We start from the raw sequence: 22,106 nt of genomic DNA on the forward strand, positions 1-22,106 counted from the left end.
TAGCCAAAAGAGTGGGTCTGACTTTCATTTTTGCCTCCTTAGTCTCAGTGTGGTTCTTGCATACCTTTGTAGGAAGGAGAATGAGGGCAAAATGAGAATTAGCTGGCTCAGTCCGCCATTGCCTCTACCTTCCATTGGCCTCTCTGCCTTCCGCCCCACCAGGCACCAGCAAACACTGCCTATAGTGTCACTGGTTACAGAGCCAGACCAGGTTTCTGGTTCTGATGTTGGTGATTAGAGGACCACTGAACCTGGGGCTGGCTTTTGAGCTTCTAACTTCCGGTCACCTCTCATCATCTCCATCCCTCTTTTGGGCCCCTAGAGCCTCTTAAAAGGCCATCTCATTGGCCTAAAAATAGCAGTATTTGATGACCTCCTGGAAAGGTTGTGTGGGTGGTACTCAGTTCCCAGAGATCAGGGGAAGGTACCAATGGATGTCTTGGCTTTAATTATTGGGGGTGTAGCATCTGGTTCAGTGGGCTTCTCCTTGCTAACCTCAGGTTCAGTGGGCCCCAGACCACCAGCTTGACTCCTTACTGGGTGACACTGTGGCCTCTGACTAAGTGTACTGCCACTTCTGGACTCCAGGGTCATGACACCTATGCTGTCTGCCTCCATCTATACTCTACATGTGTATTTGTACACAAACCCAAATGTTACAAAACCATTGATCTTTTCTTTATAAGGAAGCCAAACATGGGCAAGCACTGCTGCTGGAAGTTCTAACTGCTCAAAGAAGGAGGGCGAGTATAGCACTATGGCTAATGGCAATAAGCCAGGTTCACACTGTGACTATAGATCCTGTCTTGTCCTTATATCACTGCTTGAACAAATCACAGTTCCTTGAGGTTAGATATGTTTAGCTTAAAACCAGAAGTGGAAGCTTTCAAACCCCTTTTCTGGCACGTGAAAGAAAAGAGGGGCATGTAGTATATGAGCCCAAAGTTCACGATGGCTTGTTCCTATACAAGGAAACCATGATGTCCCAATACGTGTGAAGTTGGCTGGACTATTTCTGATTTGTGGTCACATTTTTCAGCAAATAATTATGAGTGTTGCCATACTGCTTGCTGGAGGACAACATTTTGGGTCTTTTTTGACTTTATTATCTAAGATGTAGTTGTGCAGCTCTTGCTTTTCTAGGTGGTCACTTGACTCCCAATCACTTTTCCTCATCAGTGAAGAGTGGACCATCTACAGGTACAGGCATAACCAGCATGCCCCCAATGCGAACATAATGTTTTTTCAAAATTTCTTGTTTCTCATCCTTTATAAGAGCATCCATGGTGGTATCCTGTCTTCTTTCATCAACAGCGATGGAAACCTTAAAATTAACAACAGAAGAAAAGAGGCTGCGATACATTCTTACACCAAGATTTACTTACAGAAAACAAAAGCCAGCGGACCTTCCTACTCCTGCCCTCCCCATCTCCTTTTCCTTTTGTGACTACAGTGGTACCTCAGGTTAAGAACTTAATTCGTTCTGGAGGTCCATTCTTAACCTGAAACTGTTCTTAACCTGAGGCACCACTTTAGCTAATCGCACCGTGCCACCGTCGTGTGATTTCTGTTCTCATCCGGAAGCAAAGTTCTTAACCCGAGGTACTATTTCTGGGTTAGCAGAGCCTGTAACCTGAAGCATCTGTAACCCGAGGTAGCACTGTATGTTATTTTTATTGATTTGTAAGCCACTCTGGGCCCAATCATTAGCTCATGAGTGTTAGGGTTAAATCCTGCTGTGTTGGCTGCATGCAGCACATGGAACTATTGTTGTCAGCCAACAAAGAATTGAACCACACCTTCCTGCTCATTAGCTGTCATTACCGATCAGGTGTCAGTTGGTTGACAAGAAGATGTAGTTTGCAAAAACTGGAACCCCTGGCAAGCCAAAATTGGCCCTGGGTGCCCCACTGTTGCAATAAATTATAACACATACATAACATAATTTTTTAACTTGTTTAAAACAAATATGTAATCTAATGCAAAATTTCATCTCACATCTGAAAATAAAACAGCTTTCTTCCTTGCTTCTAGTTTCTTATTTATCTGTGTCCCCTTGCAGATCTCATACAAGGATGCTAAAACTCTGAAACAGGGGCAACTCCAAGGGTTTGAAAATTGTACTTATGTACCCTTTGAGGGTGGTGCTGTGGTCTAAACCACAGAGCCTAGGGCTTGCAGATCAGAAGGTCAGCAGTTTGAATCCCCATGACGGGGTGAGCTCCCATTGCTCAGTCCCTGCTCCTGCCAACCTAGCAGTTCGAAAGCACGTCAAAGTGCAAGTAGATAAATAGGTACTGTTCCAGTGGGAAGGTAAACGGCGTTTCCGTGCACTGCTCTGGTTCGCCAGAAGCGGCTTAGTCATGCTGGCCACATGACTCGGAAGCTGTACGCCGGCGTCCTCGGCCAATAAAGCGAGATGAGCGTCGCAACCCCAGAGTCGGCCATGATTGGACCTAATGGCCAGGGGTCCCTTTACCTTGATCCTTTGCAAATCTCTGATCCCACAAATTCACCACACAAATCTTGAACGTATATCATTGTTCACTTACTTCAGTGAAAAACAATGGCTTTGTTTGTGGTCTTTGTAGAGGATGTGGGGGCTTTGGAAACAGAAGTTTGATCTTGATCAAGGACTTTGGAGGCAGCTCACCAAAAATGGAATCTAGGACTAAGAAATCATAGGAACATGACTAGGGAAATAAGTCTTTACAGATAGGTGAGCTCTATGAGGCTGTGCCTTGCTGGAGAAACTCCCCTCCCACTTCAAAGAAGCCTGAATGTCATCAGAAGGCTGTTGGTTCAGGCTTGCAGAAGCTCTGAACAGGAACATACTTCTTTTGGAAAACACTGCAACATTTAGCTGCATCTTACGCCTGTTTTGTATAACAGCCATCTTGGTGGTCCCTCCTATCAGCAGAGCAAAGATATGTGGTCAGTCAATGTAGTGATTAATGAATACCTGGAGAGGAGTCTGCAAGCCTGCAGAAACATATTTATTTGAACTGACACAACCAGGATTGAACATAAATTTCCCTACATGATGTGTGGAATGTTGTAAGCAGTGGTTCCCAATTGGTGGTCCATAGACCCTGGGGGTCCATGCAACCCACACACAATTTTGGGTGCTGTGCTGTCACACAGATCATGTGATTTGCATGGCAACGTGGCCTGGAAGACCAGCACATAGATATCAACATTTTCAAAAGTAGAGGTCCATGGCTTGGCTTTTGAAAAACAGGGGGTCCACAGTACTTAGGTAATTGGGGACCACCGGTTTAGAACATGTTGAAGATTGGGGGCAGGAGGAAAATGAGGTTGAGTGAAAATGGCTTGCTTGAGCATCTAAAACAAAGGTAGAGAAACTCAGGCCCCTCCAAGCCTCTCTATCAGGCCCATGAGATCCCCTAGGTCAAACACTTCATTGATCCACCCTCGTTGATCCACACTGAGTGCCTTTGCCTGGCTGAACTGTCGTAATGCCTCTTGCTTGCCATGGATGCAGAATAGAGGGAGATCTGTGGGTGGTAGTGTAGAAACCTCTGACTCTGAGACGGCTGAAATGTGCCCTGCTATGAATGTAGCAGACTGAGAATCTTTTGGCATGGAGTGGGCCCAAGCCAGCCCACCCATGCGACGAGGTGAGGCAGCTGCCTCAGGTGGCAGAAATGGAAGCAGCAGCACTCCTGCCAGCATCCTGCCCCACCACTGCCACAGAAGCAACCCAGGTAAGGGAGGCTTCTGTGGTGGCAGAGCGGCACAGCGTTCTGCTGCCCAGCTTTACTACAAGTTTCCCTTGTCCCTATGAGCAGTGGCGTAGCGTGGGGGGTGCAAGGGGGGGGCCGGCTGCACCGGGCGCAACATCTGGGGGGGGCGCGCTCGCTGCCTCCGGAGTCGCCGAAGAGCCTCGGGCGCAGGCTGTAGCAGAGCCCCATGTCTCGCGGAACCGACGAGCTGTGCGAGCGTCCGGGCTGAAGGCGTCCGGCAGGCAGCGGCTCTCAGCGCTCACTGCGGTCCCCGCGTGTCAGGGCCGCGGAGGGTGCGCCAGGCAGCCCCTCCTCACAGCCCCGCCTCTGCCGCCGCCGCTGCAGCTGCTGGGCCATGTTGCATTTTCCTCGCCTCTCTGCCCTCCTCCTCCTCCGGGCAAGCGGCGTCGTTTAGGCGGCAGCGCCAGCGGCAACTCGCCTCAGATCACCTGACACGGACCCGCCGCCGCCGTTGTGGCTACCTTACCGTAAGTACCCCAGCCCAGGCAGCAGCAAGAAGAAGCTGGCAGCGGCGGCAGGTTAGGGGTTAGGGATTAGGGGCGCAAATTACTTGCCTTGCCCCGGGTTAGGGGGTGCAAATTACTTGCCTTGCCCCGGGTTAGGGGGCGCAAATTACTTGCCTTGCCCCGGGTTAGGGGGCGCAAATTACTTGCCTTGCCCCGGTTGCTGACAACCCATGCTACGCCGCTGCCTATGAGCTGAGAGGTACTGGTGGCACAGCTCTGTGGAATGCTTCTCCTCTCACGAACTTGGTGAGAGGGGAGGTGTTGTGCTACCCAGCTTCACCACCAAGTGAGAAGGGAACTATGCAAAGTGCTTCTTGCAGGCCCCCAAGTCTGTCTATTGATGAACGGGTGGGATTGTGGAACATACATGCTTTCTGGGTCATTTGTTGTGGACTATCAGCTTCCTTGGATGTGTATTCTTCGGTGGCAGGCTGTTCCTCATCATTTCCATTGGGATGTTCTGAGCCAGAGTCCATTTCATCATCAACATACTCCTCTTTTTCACCACCTTCCGGGTCTTCATTCTTTTGTGTCTCTACTACATCACCCACAAACTCTTCTGGTTTGGTTTCATAGAATTCATCATCATTGCTGGGGACAGAAGAAAGGGGGGGGGAATCCCAAAATGTGGAAATATGACAATACATTTCTGCCTATGAATAGCCAACATCTTTTCTAGTCAAGAAAATATTGCTGAATATTTTTTTTCCCAATGTAAATATGATAATTATTGGTAGAATAATGGGATCCAGAAAAAGGAAATCTAGATCTAGAAATGCGACATATGCACTATTTAGAAATTCTTGCATGTGGCCAGCACTAATGCTGTGTTTCACTTTTGCCTTGGGAGAAGGTATGACCAAATCTGTCAGTTTTGGTTTCTCTCAGTTTCTTATTTTCCCAGTTTTAAGGTCAGCTCTTCATAAGTTTGCAATGTTGTTTTTTTAAAGTCCTCATGAAAATTGATCATTTTAGTGTGGATTTCTCCTAATATACACATTCTTTTCTATCCTGTTTTGCCTAACATATACACTTTTACAAAACAATGTTCCTCAACACAACACTGTGTCATTATCACCAATATATACATCTCTGTGCACCCTTCACCATAGTATATGCTTTTCTTTCTTTTACACATTACAGTCATACCTCGGGATAAATACGCTTCAGGATAAGCATTTTCGGGTTGCTCTCCACAGCGACCTGGAAGTAACGGAGCGTGTTACTTCTGGGTTTTGCCGCTCACGCATGTGCAGACGGTCAAAATGACGTCATGCGCGGAAGCGGCAAAACGCCGCAAGTGCAGACGCGCAGTTGCGTCTTACGTTCTGTTCAGGATGCGAATGGGGCTCCAGGATGGATCCCATTCGCATCCCAAGTTACCACTGTAGTCAGCTGGAGAACCATATTGTAAAATTTGGAGTAGTGCTGATTTTGAAGGATGGATGAGTTTTGGTTGGTTATTATTTCAAAAAGGATGAATTAGGGGAAATGCAGTCTTAAATTTCTCTCCTGTCCTTTCTTGGGGGTAACCTATTAGATGGCACATGCCAGGGGTGGGTGGGAACTGAGCCAATAGTGGGTTTGGCACTTTATTTTCTCTCTTTCTCCTCTCTCCCCATTTCCCCTCCTTGAACCATCATGAAATTATAACAAAGGCCATATGAGCTCATCTCCACAATAACATTTATACTACTTTCACAAATCAGTTTAATGCATAGTTTATCTTTAATATCTGAATGAAGCAAGACTGGCAATGAATATATTACCTGAATTTCCAAACACACACATAGCTTTATGGATATATATATAAGGAAACAGAAGCACCACAGTAATATGGAACTTCTCTTTTCCTTGCTTGCTTATCTCCAGAGTTGTAAGCACTTCCCTTAAAGCATAAGGACTGGAGGATGGTAAATTAAATTTAACATCTTTATGTGCCCTCTTGCCCAGCTTGTTCAGAGTTTTGGGCTGGCTGTCATCAGCCCCAGACACATTGACCAGATGTTTGGAAGCTGTGGCTAGATGGCTCTGTGGGAGCTGGTTGAAGTTAAATCCTTCGAAGACAGTTTTTCAGAAGATGAACATCTGATTCAGCTGTCGGCTATTGTTTCCGGAGCTCCTGCACCAATCAGAAGCTGCACCTTGGTTTTCAAACATTTCGGAAGTCAAATGGATTTCTGGAATGGATTAAGTCTGGCACTTTTGTTTTTGCTATTTATTTTGCATTTTTGTTTTTGAGGCTTTTTCGGTTAATTTGTTTTTTTGACTGTGTGGAACCCAGCTCAGCTACTGATTGATTGATTGTGTGACTGCGGAAATGGATAAAAGCCCCCCATCCAAACAATGACTATCATCAGTGCAGGTGAGGGGGGAAAAATCTTAATTTTTATCATCTACAATACTGTCTTATTTATTTTGTAGTACAGTACATTGATTATTGCTTTCATTTTATGGATCAATGGCCTCATTATATAGTAAAATTCATGTTAAATTGCTGTTTTAGGGGTTGTTTTTAAAAGTCTGGAACGGACTGTTCCATTTTCAATTACTTTCTATGGCAAAGTGCACCTTCGTTTTGGAACTCTTTGGTTTTGGAACGGACTTCTGGAATGGATTAAGTTTAAGAACCAAGGTACCACTGTAGTGCCAGTTCTGTTCACTGAAGCAGTTGAGTAGGCACATGTGGGGTAGTTGCTTGTTTACTTCAGACAAACAATTCTCTCCTGAAAAGGACAAACATACTCTTAAAGGTAAAGGTAAAGGGACCCCTGACCATTAGGTCCAGTCGTGACTGACTCTGGGGTTGTGGTGCTCTTCTCACTTTATTGGCTGAGGGAGCCGGCATACAGCTTCCGGGTCATGTGGCCAGTATGACTAAGCCGCTTCTGGCGAACCAGAGCAGCGCATGGAAACACTGTTTACCTTCCCGCTGGAGTGGTACCTATTTATCTACTTGCACTTTGATGGGCTTTTGAACTGCTAGGTGGGCAGGAGCAGGGACTGAGCAACGGGAGCTCACCCCATCACGAGGATTTGAACCGCCGACCATCTGATTGGCAAGTCCTAGGCTCTGTGGTTTAACCCACAGCGCCACCCACGTCCCAGGCATACTCTTAGAATGTACCTTTAACCAAGCTAGACTATTGCCTTTTGTAGTTCAGTGTTGTGTACTCTGACTGGCAGCGGTTGCCCAGCATCTCAGGCAGATAATCTTCCCATCACCTGCTACCAGATCATTTGGCCTGGAGATGCATTGAAACTGGGACTTTTGACATGCAAAAGAGACTGAGCTATCTCTAGGAGCAAGCTTGTAATGGATGGGGAAGCAAAATTATTTCTCTGAGGTAATGCTGCCTTTAAAGTTAAGCACTTCTAAAAAAGCATGGGTTTGAATGGAAGAGTTAATCATGTGCTTAAATATTTTCATTAGAATCAATGAGACTGAAAAGTGCTGGATTGGGTCCCATATGCACAGCAATCTCTATGTTCAGTAGTCTTTAAAAATGCTTTGGGGAAACTTGCTTCCTAGCATGAGCTGAAGCCAAATTTTTATGTGAAACTTTGGAAGCAGGTGGCAAGCCATAGCCAGTGCCAGATTAACAAATAGGCAAAGTAGCCACTGACCTATGGGCCCCCACGCCTTTTAGGGTTCCTGTGACAACGGATCCAAATAATATTGACTTGATCTTGAAAGAATTTGGAAGAGAAACCCCCATTGACTCAGAAACCTACATCACTGTCAGGGGGTCCCTGAGATTTTGACTGCCTGGGGGCCTCCAGAAGGTTTAATCCTACATTGGCCATAAGTTGTGAGGTGGTGAATGATTAGCTGAATTGTTCTGAGAATCGATACTTAGCAATAAGTGAAAATCAAGAGAGAGGATATGAACCAACTCAGACTCTACATTCATAATCTGAGGTCCTTCTTCGTGTGCCTCCTCCACAAGCGGTCTGGAGGGTGGCAACACAGGAACGGGCCTTTTCTGCAGTGGCTCCCAATGTTCTCCCCAGGGAGGTTCATCTGGCACCTTTGATATATATGGCACAATTCAAAGTGTTGGTGCTGACCTTTAAAGCCTAAACGGCCTCGGTCCAGTATACCTGAAGAAGTGTCTCCACCTCCATCGTTCTGCCCGGACACTGAGGTCCAGCGTCGAGGGCCTTCTGACGGTTCCCTCGCTGTGAGAAGCCAAGTTACAGGGAACCAGGCAGAGGGCCTTCTCAGTAGTGGCACCCGCCTGTGGAATGCCCTCCCATCAGATGTCAAAGAGAAAAATAACTACCAAACTTTTAGAAGACATCTAAAGGCAGCCCTGTTTAGGGAAGCTTTTAATGTTTAATAGATTATTGTATTTTAGTGTTTTGTTGGAAGCCGCCCAGAGTGGCTGGGGAAACCCAGCCAGATGGGCTGGGTATAAATAATAAATTATGATTATGATTATGATTATTATATCTTTAGGCATCATGCAAAAACATTCCTTTTCATCCAGACCATTGTCTGAATAATATTCTACTGTCTTTTAAATGTGTTTGTGGAAGGGGTATGTTATTGTTTTGTTGTTTTAACTATTTATTTTTGCTTTTACCATGTATTTTTATATTGTGAACTGCTGCAAGATCTTATGGTGAAGGGCGGTAAATAAATCAAATAAATAAATCTAATAGTCACTTGTTAGGAATGCTTATGGGAGCTACTTGGGTATGAAGAGTTCTTGGTGAGTACTTGCCAATCTAGATGCTCCATTGATTTTTTTCCCCTTCAGCTGGTTGTTTTGGTCAGGAAGTTGCAAAGTACAAGTCATCAGTTTATCTGGTACATTATATTGTCACATCAGCTGTTAGGACATTATGATGCAATGATTTCAGTGTTTCTTTTCAGCCTATCACTTGAATCTCTCTCAAACTGGCTAGACAAGTGTTTGGAGGCCCCTTTGGGACAGAGATGACTTGGCCATGGTACTCCATGCTCTGGTAATTTCCCGGCAATTTGGTCTGTGTGGGGCTGCCCTTGAAGACTCATAAACTTGTGACAGTCAGATTATGCACTAGTTAATTATATGTATGATATTAGTCAGGATAATCTATATGAATTCTCCACAATTCACTTGATGTAGGAACCCTCATTGTGGGTAAAGGTAAAGGACCCCTGGATGGTTAAGTCTAGTCAAAGGTGACTATGGGGTGTGGTGTTCATCTATACTTTCAAGACAAGGGAGCCAGCGTTTGTCCACAGACAGCTTTCTAGGTCATGTGGCCAACATGACTAAACTGTTTCTGGCACACGGAGGACTGTGATGGAAACCAGAGCGCACAGAAATGCCATTTAGCTTCCTGCCGCAGTGGTACCTATTTATGTACTCACGCTGGTGTGCTTTCGAACTGCTAGTTAGGCAGGAGCTGGGAAAGAGCAACAGGAGCTCACCCCGTCATGCAGATTTGCTGACCTTGCGATTGGCAAGCCCAAAAGGCTCAGTTGTTTAGACCACACCGCTGCCCACATCCCTCATTGTGGAACACTGTGCCAAATAGACTGGTGCGGGGAGGGGGAAATGGTGAAGTAAGGGCCTTATCAGTAGGCACTTTGCTGAGTGTGGACCCATTCAAAGCTGGAGCCAACCCTGAACATAGCTCCTCAGTTAATTTATACCATTCTTTAAATGCATTGTGACTTAATCACCCTCACCCCACCTCCCCCCAAATCCACAGAGTGGAAACATTAGAAAGGAAAGGAAAAAGAAGAGGAAGCAAGGATGCAAAAATTAAGAGAAATGTTAACATATGTGATAAATTCACAAAGGAATTTACACTGTGTGCAGAGTACCTCTTCCTGGGCACAGTTGTTAGAATATGATAGTTTGAATTCCAAAGTCTTGCAAGGTGAGCCCCAAAAGTGTGATCATCACTTAGCAACGGAGCTGTGGCAAAGAATGCCTTGATCTCACTTGATTAGCACCTTGGAAAAGAAACAGCCTCATTAAAGAGGCAGTGTCATTGTCACTGCAAGGAACAACAGCTTTCCCCAAAGCTAGGAGAGCTCTTTCCATACAGTAGCAACAGTGTGCATGAGGACCAAAAAGCTCTATGGCCTGCCAGCCATTGTTATTAAACTCCTCCAAGCACCACACACATCTCCTCAAAAGAAGGAGGTTTGGCAGAGCTTTGGCCTGGTGTGTGTGTGGCCAATCCCACCTGGAGTGTTGCAGGAGTGGAGGATATGTACATGGGAATCTGCCTCATGTCATATCAGATGCAGGCAGTAGCCTACACCTATGTTTGGATGCTGGGCACCATTTTGAATCAAGGTGGCAGACTAAAATATGACATTGGTGTGACTTTGCCTATTTTTTGGTGCAACAGATTGAAAATCGGGTGGTGATAGATGCTTGTGCCTGATATCCCCCATCAAGCTTTCTCCTTGTGTTTATTTTCAAGCCCTGGAGAACATGGGCCCAGGGTACCCCCAGGATTGCCGCAACCCTTATTTTCCAGCTCATTCTCTGAGATCACTTGCAGGAATGTTTTTGGTCATTCCCTGAGTAGCTGGGGCTTGTTTGACAAAGTGTGTTCTCCATCACGGAGAGCACATCTTGCGTTTGGGGATTCCAAGACACCTTGCTGTTTCTGGGCAGATGGTTTGGCCAACTCGTAAGCAGGGGCGGGCTGTTACTGGGGAAATTTAGATGTTGCCATTTAGTGATTGACAGCCCTATTTGTTAAATACAAGGCACGCAGCAACAGACGTCCTCTTTCGCTTCGGATCACCCGCCCTCCCTTCCCTAATGTTAGGCTGTTTGCTTGACCTTGCTATTGCCTGTCATGGGGTCGTCTGCTTTGGGGCAGGGGCCCGGTAGGAATTTTGCCATTTGGCTGATTAGTGTGTGCCACTTGGTTTTCACCTACCGCGTAGCAAATCGTCACAACTTGTAAAGTTTGCGGTTAGGCATTGGTCTGGAATTGGTTGCTGGAGGGGTATGGATTTGGCTGTGCCTGCCCCCCAAAATGCTGCTGCTGGTGGAGGGGTATGGATTCGGCTGTGCCTGCCCCTCCAAGATGCTGCTTCTGCTGCTGAAGGGTTTTACCGTTAAAGGAACCCAGGGGCTCCCCCATGCTTTTGTCCGAAACCCCCTGGCAAGGGGCTAGGGCCATGCAAGCCCCTGGGAGCATGCTGGGGAGAGGTGAGGCATGGTTCCCTGTCCCGTCTCTCTCCCCAGGTGACTTACCCTTCCTGACTTTGTGGGGGGTGCGAATGTCAGAGCTGTCCCCGTGCAGGGGCAGTTAGTGCTACCAATGCCTAAGCAACCACTCACATTGCTGTATTTGAATAAAGTTGTGGCCAAAAATATGCCAAAAAAATTAAACAAAAATTAAGTGTCAATTGTGTTTTCCTTTGGGGTGTATTGGGGACCTCAACACGCAACAAGAAATTGAGGCTGCAGTGCCATTGGCCCAGTCCTGTGGAACACCCTACCAATGGAGATTCAGTGGCCACTTTCTGTGCCAACTTTTAAAAGCATGTTGAAAACTTTTCTATTCTGCCAGGCTTATGGAGGTTTGTTTTTAGTTTCTTTTTTGCTTTTAACTCTTTTTTTTAAAATTACTTTTTATGATTTTATTGTTTGGAGATACACACACACACCAACAAACTAACAAACTAACAAACAATAAACTGCACTGGTGTGACATACCCTCCAACATTTCACTGATGAAAATAGGGATGGGCCATTCCATAATGATAATTTTACTATTTATACCCCATACATCTTATTGGGTTGCCCCAGAACTCTGAACAACTTCCATCATACATAAAAACACAATAAAACTTTAAACATAAAAAAACATTCATTATACAGGATTGCCTTCAGACAGCTCGGGGGTGGGATAACTCCATCCCCTCCAACATTTCTCCAAGGAAAAAAGGGACATCCTAAGGAAAAGAAAGACATTCTGGGATCAAATCAGAAACAGGGATGGCTTCTCTAAATCAGGGACGTTCCTGGAAAATAGGGACACCTGGAGGGTCTGATGTGAATACATCTGTATGGACATCATATTCCAGTTTTGTGTGATTTCACTCTGTTTGTTGTCACAGATCCAAACTGCACTCACTGATTTGGGTGACTCTTAAGGTATTGCTCAACACAATGTTCCGAAGATGGTCTTCATCTGTATTTTGGACACCAGACACCATTTTTAATTAAGATGTTGAATCAAAATGTGTCTTTGGTAAGACTTTGCCCAATTTGGTGTGATGATTACAAACAGGCTTTCCCAAATTGGAGGACAGAGTTTTTGCATATGGTTTGCCACTGGATGAACTGAGGTCGCATCAGCGTGTGCGCATGTGCACAGCCCCCAAACCTCACAAATTGCACTCTCCATTTAAAATTGTAATAAAGTGCCATTTTGATAGATTAGATTAACAGCTGTTATTAGCAGCAATAATTTGCCATAATAACAAACATAATGATAATTGTGGGTCTTGGAAGTGAAGAAAAAAGCATTTTTTTATATAAGCCATAAATACCTAATAAAAATGTGCAAGCAAAGCACCCTCTCCCCGTCAGATCAATTGGGAGGCAATATTAAACCTTTCTTGGAAGATTTTCTTGCCACATTTTAATTACCTGTCCTGTTTGTTTATATTCAGTTACATTTTTCTGAAGATGCAAAGTTTTATTTAAAAAAAAAAACCCAAACACCTTGGTATTTAGGAAAATCCAAAGCTGGGGTGATGCATGCTCAGGTGCTAATTTATTTGCATCAATTAATTCCAGGCCCCTAATGTAAACCAATTAGTATTCAACCCTTAATGGAGTCATTATCTGTCAGATTAGCTTTTCGAAATGCTTGTCACCGTTACAGGACTAGGCAGCAGAACTTTGCTAATAAAACTAGCAGAATTAATGGAGTGAACAGCAGAGATAATGACTTAATGTGGAACATACAGTATAGACGAGGGGACTGATCAATGGCATTCTCAAAATAAAGATGTCAGAGAAGTAGCTACAGTATTCTTAAAAAAACAAAAGCAAAACTCAACAACACCAAAAACCAAGAGAGTGGGTGGGAATTGAACAATGCTACTCGCACACATTCAAGAGGACATTATTGTCTTTGCAATGGTACAAAGCATAGTAAGTATATTTCCTCCTTTTGACCCTTATATCATGATTGCAGGGAGTCTTTTCCCAGACCTTCCTGGAGATGCTGGGGTTTGAACCTGCAGCCTTCTGCATGCAAAACAGATGCTCTACCACAGAGCCACATTTCCTTCCCTGATCTCCCTGGTGTAGATTTGACTCTCAGTGCCATTGGCTGCAGGCACCTATGAGTGTGTGCAATCAGCCCAAGACATGGTGTACATGCTGCTGGTCATGAGCTGGTCGTCCTGAGAGCTGATGTGAAGGGAATTGTTGGCACCCGTCTGTCTTAAGAGATAAGGGAGTGTACCTCTGGGGATGAAGTCAAACTGCTGGAGAATCACAGCACCCACTGTGGCTACAGAGACTAGTAACTCGCAGCTGCTGCCTTCTGTGTTGTTTTTGCTGCAATGACAGCACCAAAGTGACCTCTCTGGGGCCCAAGCCTGGGTAGTGTGTATGGAGATCCTGGGCTGCCCAGATGACAATACCTCCCTCTCACTGTTGTGATCCAAAGGAAAGCAGAGTCTGGCACCAGCTTGGCTGCAGGAGTTGCTGGAAGGAGGCATACAAGATACCATCCAACCATCTTAAGGACTCCACTCCAGATTTGTGTAGGGTTTAGTCCGTAGCCTTTTTCTCCTGAAGATATCCTGCTTTCACGTAGGTTTCTGGGGCTCTCTGCTATGAAAATAATGGGCATTCCAGCATAATGAAGCTTTGTCTCCTTCCAGAGTCATAGATTCACAAGAGGAATCTTTTTTTAAAGGATTTTTAAAAGACAAAATAAAAAAGAAATCCTGTTTTCACATTTTCCAAAATCAACGAGTGTCATTACATCTCATAAATTAAAGAATTTAAACAATGCAGTCATCATCACACCAATCTGGTGTTGAATTAGAGAGGTTATATTTTCTCAGGAGCAAAGAAGTGTAAGAGTCGCCACTCCAGGGAGATTTTTGGTGCTGGGATCTCTTTTATTTTACCCATGGACTGCCATCTGTCCAGATTTTAATTTGCTCTGAACTAATTTTAAGATGTATTTTAATTAATTGATTGGCTGTTTTTATGTTCTTATGTTCTTGTATACTGTGTTAGTTTTATGATGTTAGCCACCCTGAGTCTGGCTGGGGAAGGCAGGGTACAAATAAAATTTTATTATTTATTATTATTATTATTTCATCCTCATCTTTGAGGAAATGTGATTTCTACTGAATTCAAATCTAAAAAAGAAATTCCTGTTCTCACTATGGAACAGTAACGATCCCCTCTTCTCCCTCAACAACTCCTCTCAAGATTCAGAATTTCCCCATAAATAATAAAGAAATTTGCTTCTTTGTTATCCCTCACCTCACTTCCGTTTCCATTCCCGCCGGAGCAGTACCTATTTATCTACTTGCACTTTGATGTGCTTTCAAACTGCTAGGTTGGCAGGAGCAGGGACCAAGCAATGGGAGCTCACCCTGTTGCAGGTATTCGAACCGCCGACCTTCTGATCGGCAAGCCTTAGCTCTGTGGTTCAGACCACAGCGCCACCCACGTCCCAGACAAAAGTACATACATCCTCTCTATGATTTTCAGATCATAAAGTCATTTCTACATATCAGTTGAAGTCAAGAAAATGAGAAGCTGAACAAATCTGAAACTCAGTGGCGTGCAGTGAAAATTTTCATAGGTTTGTGAGGGCGATTGGGGTCGTGCATGAGCATTGCACCTCTCTCCCTAAGCCAGGCAGAAGCTTCCTGGGCTTTGGAAAGGAGGTGCCAGAGGATCATTTAGGGAATTAGCCACCAACTAGGGGACTAGCCCTAGTCCACTATCCACAAGCTACTGCTGAAACTGAGGTTCACCCATTGCTTGCTGCTACTGGTTCTTTTTGTTTTTTAAAGGAAGGAAAAACTGGCTTCTGAATTTGGGTGATTTGGAGCACAGATGCACAAAGGAAGAAAATGCTCAACTGTTCCTCACCTGCCGTTTTCTTGCTCCAAATCACACCTTCCCTATAAGGCTCAAAATATGTGTTTCTAAAGGCAAATGTGAAAGAAAGAGAAAAGGCCACTGGGATGATTCAAAACAGGAAGGCAGAGGATGGAAGGATGGCTTAAGCACCTCTTCCCTGCCCACAACTTTTTGCTCCTCATAAAGGTAAAGGTACCCCTGCCTGTACGGGCCAGTTCTGTCCGACTCTAGGGTTGTGCGCTCATCTCACTCTACAGACCAGGAGCCAGCGCTGTCCGCAGACACTTCCGGGTCACGTGGCCAGTGTGACGAAGCTGCTCCGGCAAACCGGCACCAGCGCAGCACACGGAACGCCGTTTACCTTCCCGCTATAAAGCAGTCCCTATTTATCTACTTGCACTTAAGAGTGCTTTCGAACTGCTAGGTGGGCAGGAGCTGGGACCGAAAGACGGGAGCTCACCCCGCCGCGGGGATTCGAACCGCCGACCATACGATCGGCAAGTCCTAGGCACTGAGGTTTTACCCACAGTGCCACACGTGTCCCTCCTCATAACCCCCCTCAAAATGTGCTTTCTTCTTCTTTCAAAAGGGCCATTGGGTTACAGTTACATGCATTTTCATGTAACACATATTTTGCAGCTTTCTTTTTGTTGTTTTCCAGTTATCTCCAGCTTCACTTCAGCGGCCAGGAGGGGGTGCTATTGGAATGCCATGTGCCTGGATTTTCTGCTAAGTCAGTTCCTTTTCTTTTTAAGTTACCTTGTAATTTTTATACTCACAATTAAATTTTGTGACTTGAGAAGGGGATGGCGACAGCTGCATTGCAAATGTGAATTTATGGTGTTTGGCTGCTTTTTTTTTTTAATAAGCAGTAATAAACGATTCAAAGTTTTGAGTTTATGAAAGATAATTTATGTTCTATTAGTATTAGTTGTTGGCATCCGTCTGTCTTGAGAGACAATGGAATGTGTCTTGGGGGGAGAAGTCAAACTGCAGGCGAATCACAGCACCTGCTATGGGTGCAGAGACCAGTAACTCGTAATTGCTGCCTCCCATGTTGCTTGTGCCCCATTAGCAGCACCAAAGTGACTTCTCTGGTTTGCAAGCCTAGGGAGTATGTATGGAAGTCCTGGGCTGGCCAGACAACAAGACACACACACCCTGGCCTGGTCTCACTAATATGGCCCAAAGAAAAGCAGAGCTATATGTTTGGCACCAGCTTGGCTGCAGGAGTTGCCAGAAGGAGATATACAAGGTGCCACCCAACAGTCTTAGGGACTCCACTTCAGACGCGGGTGGTGCTGTGTGTTAAACCACAGAGCCTAGGACTTGCCGATCAGAAGGTCAGCAGTTCGAATCCCCGCGACGGGGTGAGCTCCCGTTGCTCGGTCCCTGCTCCTGCCAACCTAGCAGTTCGAAAGCATGTCAAAGTGCAAGTAGATAAATAGGTACCACCCCGGGGGAAGGTAAACGGCATTTCCGTGCACTGCTCTGGTTCTCCAGAAGCAGCTTAGTCATGCTGGCCACATGACCCAGAAGCTGTACGCTGGCTCCCTCGGCCAATAAAGCGAGATGAGCACCGCAAACCCATAGTAGGTCACGACTGGACCTAATGGTCAGGGGTCCCTTTACCTTTACTCCTTAGCCTTTTCTTCTCCCGATGATGTCCCATGAGGCAGCAGGTACAGATTCTTTCCTTGGGGTTTACTCCCAAAGCCTTTTTCATGATGAGTATAGCTGCAAGGCAGAGGAGGTTTAGGAGCAGAGTTCTCCTAGATGGGCTTCCTTCCCAGGTTGACAAGCCGTATCTGCCCCTCCATAGCATGTGCAGAAACCACCTTCTTGACCACTGGACCCACTATCGGTTTCGTCCACTCAATCCACCAGAGCCTGTCTTTGCATGCAGGGGAAGTTGCTAACTCACTGAGGATTTGAGACCCATTGACTACCCACACCTGGTTTAGCTAGCTACTCAAAGCCGCTTCCAGGGTATGTGGCCACTGTCACGTGCTGACAGCTTCTAGTGTTATTAATTTTATTCTGGAACATGCTTGTAGGCCAGTAGGTTCAGGAAGGATATTTTGTTTCTCTCTTAAGTTCTTTGATTTCCCCTCTTACTCTTAAGAGGTGGTCAGCTATTGTATTCCTGGAGTCCAGTGATCTAGTAGCTAATGCTGCAGGAACTGGTTGTGTATTTTGCTGCAGAACCACATCTCTTCCAGAGTGGTCAGGCTCTAAAATAAAGCCACTTCTCTGTGTGTGGGTGTAGGGATCTGCCTTACATTGACTCAGTCTATTTGTTCACCTAAGGGGGAAGATAGATTTTAGCCCAATATTCTCTACTACTATGAGTAGTTGTGACTCCACAGGATTTCAGCCAGAGAGAGGTGTTTTCAATTATCTCCTGTCAGAGTCACCCGTGGTCCCAGCTCACAAGAGACCAAAGTCCACTCCAGCTTATGTACAAAAGCTTTTATTGAAGAACATTATTAGCTTTGCATCCGAGCTCCGTGACTCTACGTCTGTTACCCTTAGACCGCTGAAGTCCCCTCTGAGTCGGTCCCCCCTCTACACCAGTTTAAGAGGCTTGTACTGGTCCACCTCTTTCTCTCTTTCCTTTTCCGCAGGGTCTTTCTGCCCCCCTGTGTTCTCTCCCTTCGGGACTCCCCAGAGGCTGAATCCTCTGCCGCCTCCTCCCCCCTCCTTCGGGCTTTGGGACCAGGCTCCTCCCCAGGACTCTCTTCATTTCTGCGCGCCTCCCATTTTGAACTTGGCGCACGTACGTTGCTCCTGACCTTCCCTTCGACAGTTACACTGCCCTCGATACTACTTTCCTCCCCTTCCGGCAGGACGTTTTGCCCTGATCTCCTTTCCCTCTCTGCTTCCTGTTCTGCTCCTTCTGACACACTGGTCACTCCTCCCCCCTCACTCCGTTCCAGCGGAGCAGCCGGTCTCGCTCTCCAACTCCCACTGGGGGTTCCCCCTTCGTTTCCCTGCTCCTGACTGCTTCCCCCTCTAGCTTCCCTTGGCTTGGCCAGAGGGGCTCCCTTTTGGGAGTCCTCCGATTCACTGGACGGACTCATGGACAATCTTGGGTCATTGTCATCCTCTTCCTCGTCACTCTGGAATCCTTCCCCCTCACTCTCTGTCTCCTCCCTCATCTGCGCCTCTCTCCCTGAACCCCTGACACCTCCCATCTGGGAAACTCAACTGAAGATGCCAGGATCTGATCCTGGGACTTCCTGAATGCAAAGCATGAGCTATAGCATTGCCCCAATTTCAACTGTGGTCCATCAAGCTCACCATTGTCTAACAGATGTTGCTGGACTCCAACTTCCAGCAGCCTCAGCCACCATGGCCACCGGTCAGGTATGAGGGGAGTTATAATCCAACCATATCCAAAAGGACCTTATCTCTGGCCTGCACTGGTGGACAATGGTTCTCTGGGGCTTTAGAAAGGAGTCTTTTCCAGCCCTACCTGGATATGCCAGAGATTGAACCTCGGATGTTCTGCATGCAAAGCCGATGCTCTACCAAAGAGATACGTCCCCTTTTTAATGGAATTGTGATGAACACATGAAGCTGCCTTATTCTGAGTCAGACTAAGGGCCCATACAGCTCAGCAATATCTATGCTGACTGGCATTGGTTCTCCAGGCTTAGAAACAGCAGTTTTTTTCCAGCCCTACTTGGAGATCCTTTTGCATGAAAAGAAGAAACTATGCTCATTCCTCTGAACATAGAAAAAAGCCTTGTTTTTAGGCAGACCAATGGCCCATCATCAGTATTGTCTACATTGACTGGCACCGTCTCTCTGGGGTTTCAGGCAGGTCATACTTGAAGATGCCCAGGAATCTAGAACCCTTTGCATGCAAAGAAAGTGTTCTGTCCTTCCTCATGAAGGAATGCCCACCCAGCCCAGAAGTCTCTACTCTGCTTGGCATTACTTCTCTATGGTCTCAGACACAAAGATCTATATATTGGTTGACCACAAACTTGACATGAGCCAACAGTGTGACGCGGCAGCTAAAAAAGCCAATGCAATTCTGGGCTGCATCAATAGGAGTATAGCATCTAGATCAAGGGAAGTAATAGTGCCACTGTATTCTGCTCTGGTCAGACCTCACCTGGAGTACTGTGTCCAGTTCTGGGCACCACAGTTCAAGAAGGACACTGACAAACTGGAACGTGTCCAGAGGAGGGCAACCAAAATGGTCAAAGGCCTGGAAACGATGCCTTATGAGGAACGGCTAAGGGAGCTGGGCATGTTTAGCCTGGAGAAGAGGAGGTTAAGGGGTGATATGATAGCCATGTTCAAATATATAAAAGGATGTCACATAGAGGAGGGAGAAAGGTTGTTTTCTGCTGCTCCAGAGAAGCGGACACGGAGCAATGGTTCCAAACTACAAGAAAGAAGATTCCACCTAAACATTAGGAAGAACTTCCTGACAGTAAGAGCTGTTTGACAGTGGAATTTGCTGCCAAGGAGTGTGGTGGAGTCTCCTTCTTTGGAGGTCTTTAAGCAGAGGCTTGACAACCATATGTCAGGAGTGCTCTGATGGTGTTTCCTGCTTGGCAGGGGGTTGGACTCGATGGTCCTTGTGGTCTCTTCCAAATCTATGATTCTATGATTCTATGATATGCAAGAACAACTGTGGCATACACACACACACACACACACACACACACACATTTGCAGAGTGGTATTCTTGCACTTCAGTGTGAAGGAACCAATTAATTATGTAGCATGTTGCTTTTGAAAATTGAGCAACTGGAACTGAATGTGTTGGGAAATGGAGTTGCCCTTTTTGAGTATGAGACCAGTTGGGTCTTGGGGAGGGGTCATGGCATGCAATGCACTCGAGGCGTGCCTCCCATAAATCACAACACTGGAGTGCCGAGTTTTGCGTTAATCCTTCCTTACGTGTAGAAGTGCTGTCTCTGCAGCTTGTGATAAGGCAGAGGAAATTAAATTGTTTTCCTGTGTGCATGGCACAGCAAGGTGCTTACGCAACTTTTTAATAAAACACCAGCGCTGCTATGGCAATGGTGGCGGCTAATTTAATGCCAGTTAGAATTTCTCCCCTTAAACTTGATTGCTTTCCAAACTATGCAGAGGCCTGAAATGTCCAGCTTTTTGATGCGCTGATACTTGTATGGCCAGTCAGTGAAGGAAGATTATGGAGAGGCAAGAAGCTATAATGCTTGCTCACTATACATGGAATGAGTGCAATTTAGAATGGGCCACAGCTTGTGTACTTTTAAAATTCCTGGAGGAGGGTGGGGGAAATAACCTGACTGTTGGTAAGAAACAATCAGGCACAATTAATCCTCAATACTGATTCAAATCTTCATGTCTATTTCAGTGCATTTGTTGAGCTCCTATGTATGCAGGCTTTCCCCATTCACTTCAATGGCATGTAATTAAAAAATGGTCATCCATCCTCTGCTTGAAAACCTCCAGTGAAGGAGCCCACAGCCTCCTGAGGGAGTCCCTTCTACTGTCTAACAGCTCTTACTTTTATGAAGTTCTTCCTGATGTTTAGTTGGAATCTCCATTTTTGAAATCATTGGTTTAGGTCCTACCCTCTGGAACAGGTGAAAACCAGCTTGCTCCATTTTCCATGTGACAACCCTTCAGGTACGTGAAGCTGGCAATCACACCTCCTCTCAGTCTCCTCTGTACCAGGCTAAACATAACCAAATCCTTCAACTATTCCTCATAAGGCTTGGTTTCCAGACCCTTGATCATCCTGGTCATCCTCTGAACATTTTCCAACTTGACAATATCTGTCTTAAATTGTGGTGCCCAGAACTGGACACAATACAGTACTCCAGGTGAAAGAAGGAGTTAATCTGAGGCTGCACCCTAAACACACTTTCAAGGTAATAAGCTCCACTGAGTACATTCAGTCTGTCTTTGAATAAACATAGGGATGTGGGAGAATTTAATTTCACTTCATATTTCATGGCAAACCTAACTGATTTTGTGTTTCCAAAACAATTTGTGAATCAAAACACAGCCATCCTTCAAAATTTGCACATTCATGAATTGTGCAATGCACTTCTCCAGTCAAGTGATCAGTATACATTGGTTAAAGCGTCCTTCAAAATGAACATATTGGTGAAAAGAATATACCATTATTTTAGGTATATTTTAGGTATATTACAAATGTATATTAGGAGAAATTTGCACTAAGATCCCCCCCCCCATATTGTACAGAAGGGCTAGATGGCCCTCATGGTCCCTTCCAGCTCTAAGATTCTATGAAATCCTTGCTGAATAGGAGACATAATACAGTGGTATCTTGCTTCTCAAACTTAATCCGTTCCGGAGGTACATTCCAAAACCAAAGCGTTCCAAAACCAAACCACACTTTCTCTCTTTTTTTTTTTATATATTTTTATTAAGTTTTGCATAAATATATTTCGCAGACGTACAAAAGACAAAAATAAATGAAACAAACATAAAAAAAGAAAAAACATACAATACATACAACATAAACAACACAACTTAACATTAATTTTACAACAACATTGATCGACTTCCCTTTATCTCGATTTCGGATAATGTTATCTTAGTTATCTATCTGCTGTATCTATTCCAAAATGAAATTTATAACGTAGTAAGTGTTATCTCATGCCTACTGTGATTTTTTTTTTTGATACATATATATTTCTGATTAACATTTTGATTTTCCCCTTGTCTCTGTTTCCATATATGTTCTAAAT

The 22,106-nt window shown here is 45.3% G+C and overlaps 1 protein-coding gene across 1 annotated transcript; it reads right to left on the reverse strand.

Annotated features, from left to right (window-relative positions):
* Positions 1-1,083: 1,083 nt before the first annotated feature.
* On the reverse strand, positions 1,084-9,105 carry LOC309334032 (uncharacterized protein). Its single transcript, XM_081848214.1, has 4 exons — positions 9,004-9,105; positions 4,641-4,864; positions 2,553-2,671; positions 1,084-1,324 (listed from the first exon to the last, which is right to left on the reverse strand). Exons 1-4 carry the CDS (start codon positions 9,018-9,020, stop codon positions 1,163-1,165), a joined length of 522 nt encoding a protein of 173 aa, XP_081704340.1. The 5' UTR covers positions 9,021-9,105; the 3' UTR covers positions 1,084-1,162.
* Between the last annotated feature and the right edge of the window lie 13,001 nt (positions 9,106-22,106).

Source organism: Podarcis erhardii (assembly GCF_964252035.2).
Source record: "Podarcis erhardii genome assembly, chromosome: Z".
Lineage (NCBI taxonomy): Eukaryota > Metazoa > Chordata > Lepidosauria > Squamata > Lacertidae > Podarcis > Podarcis erhardii.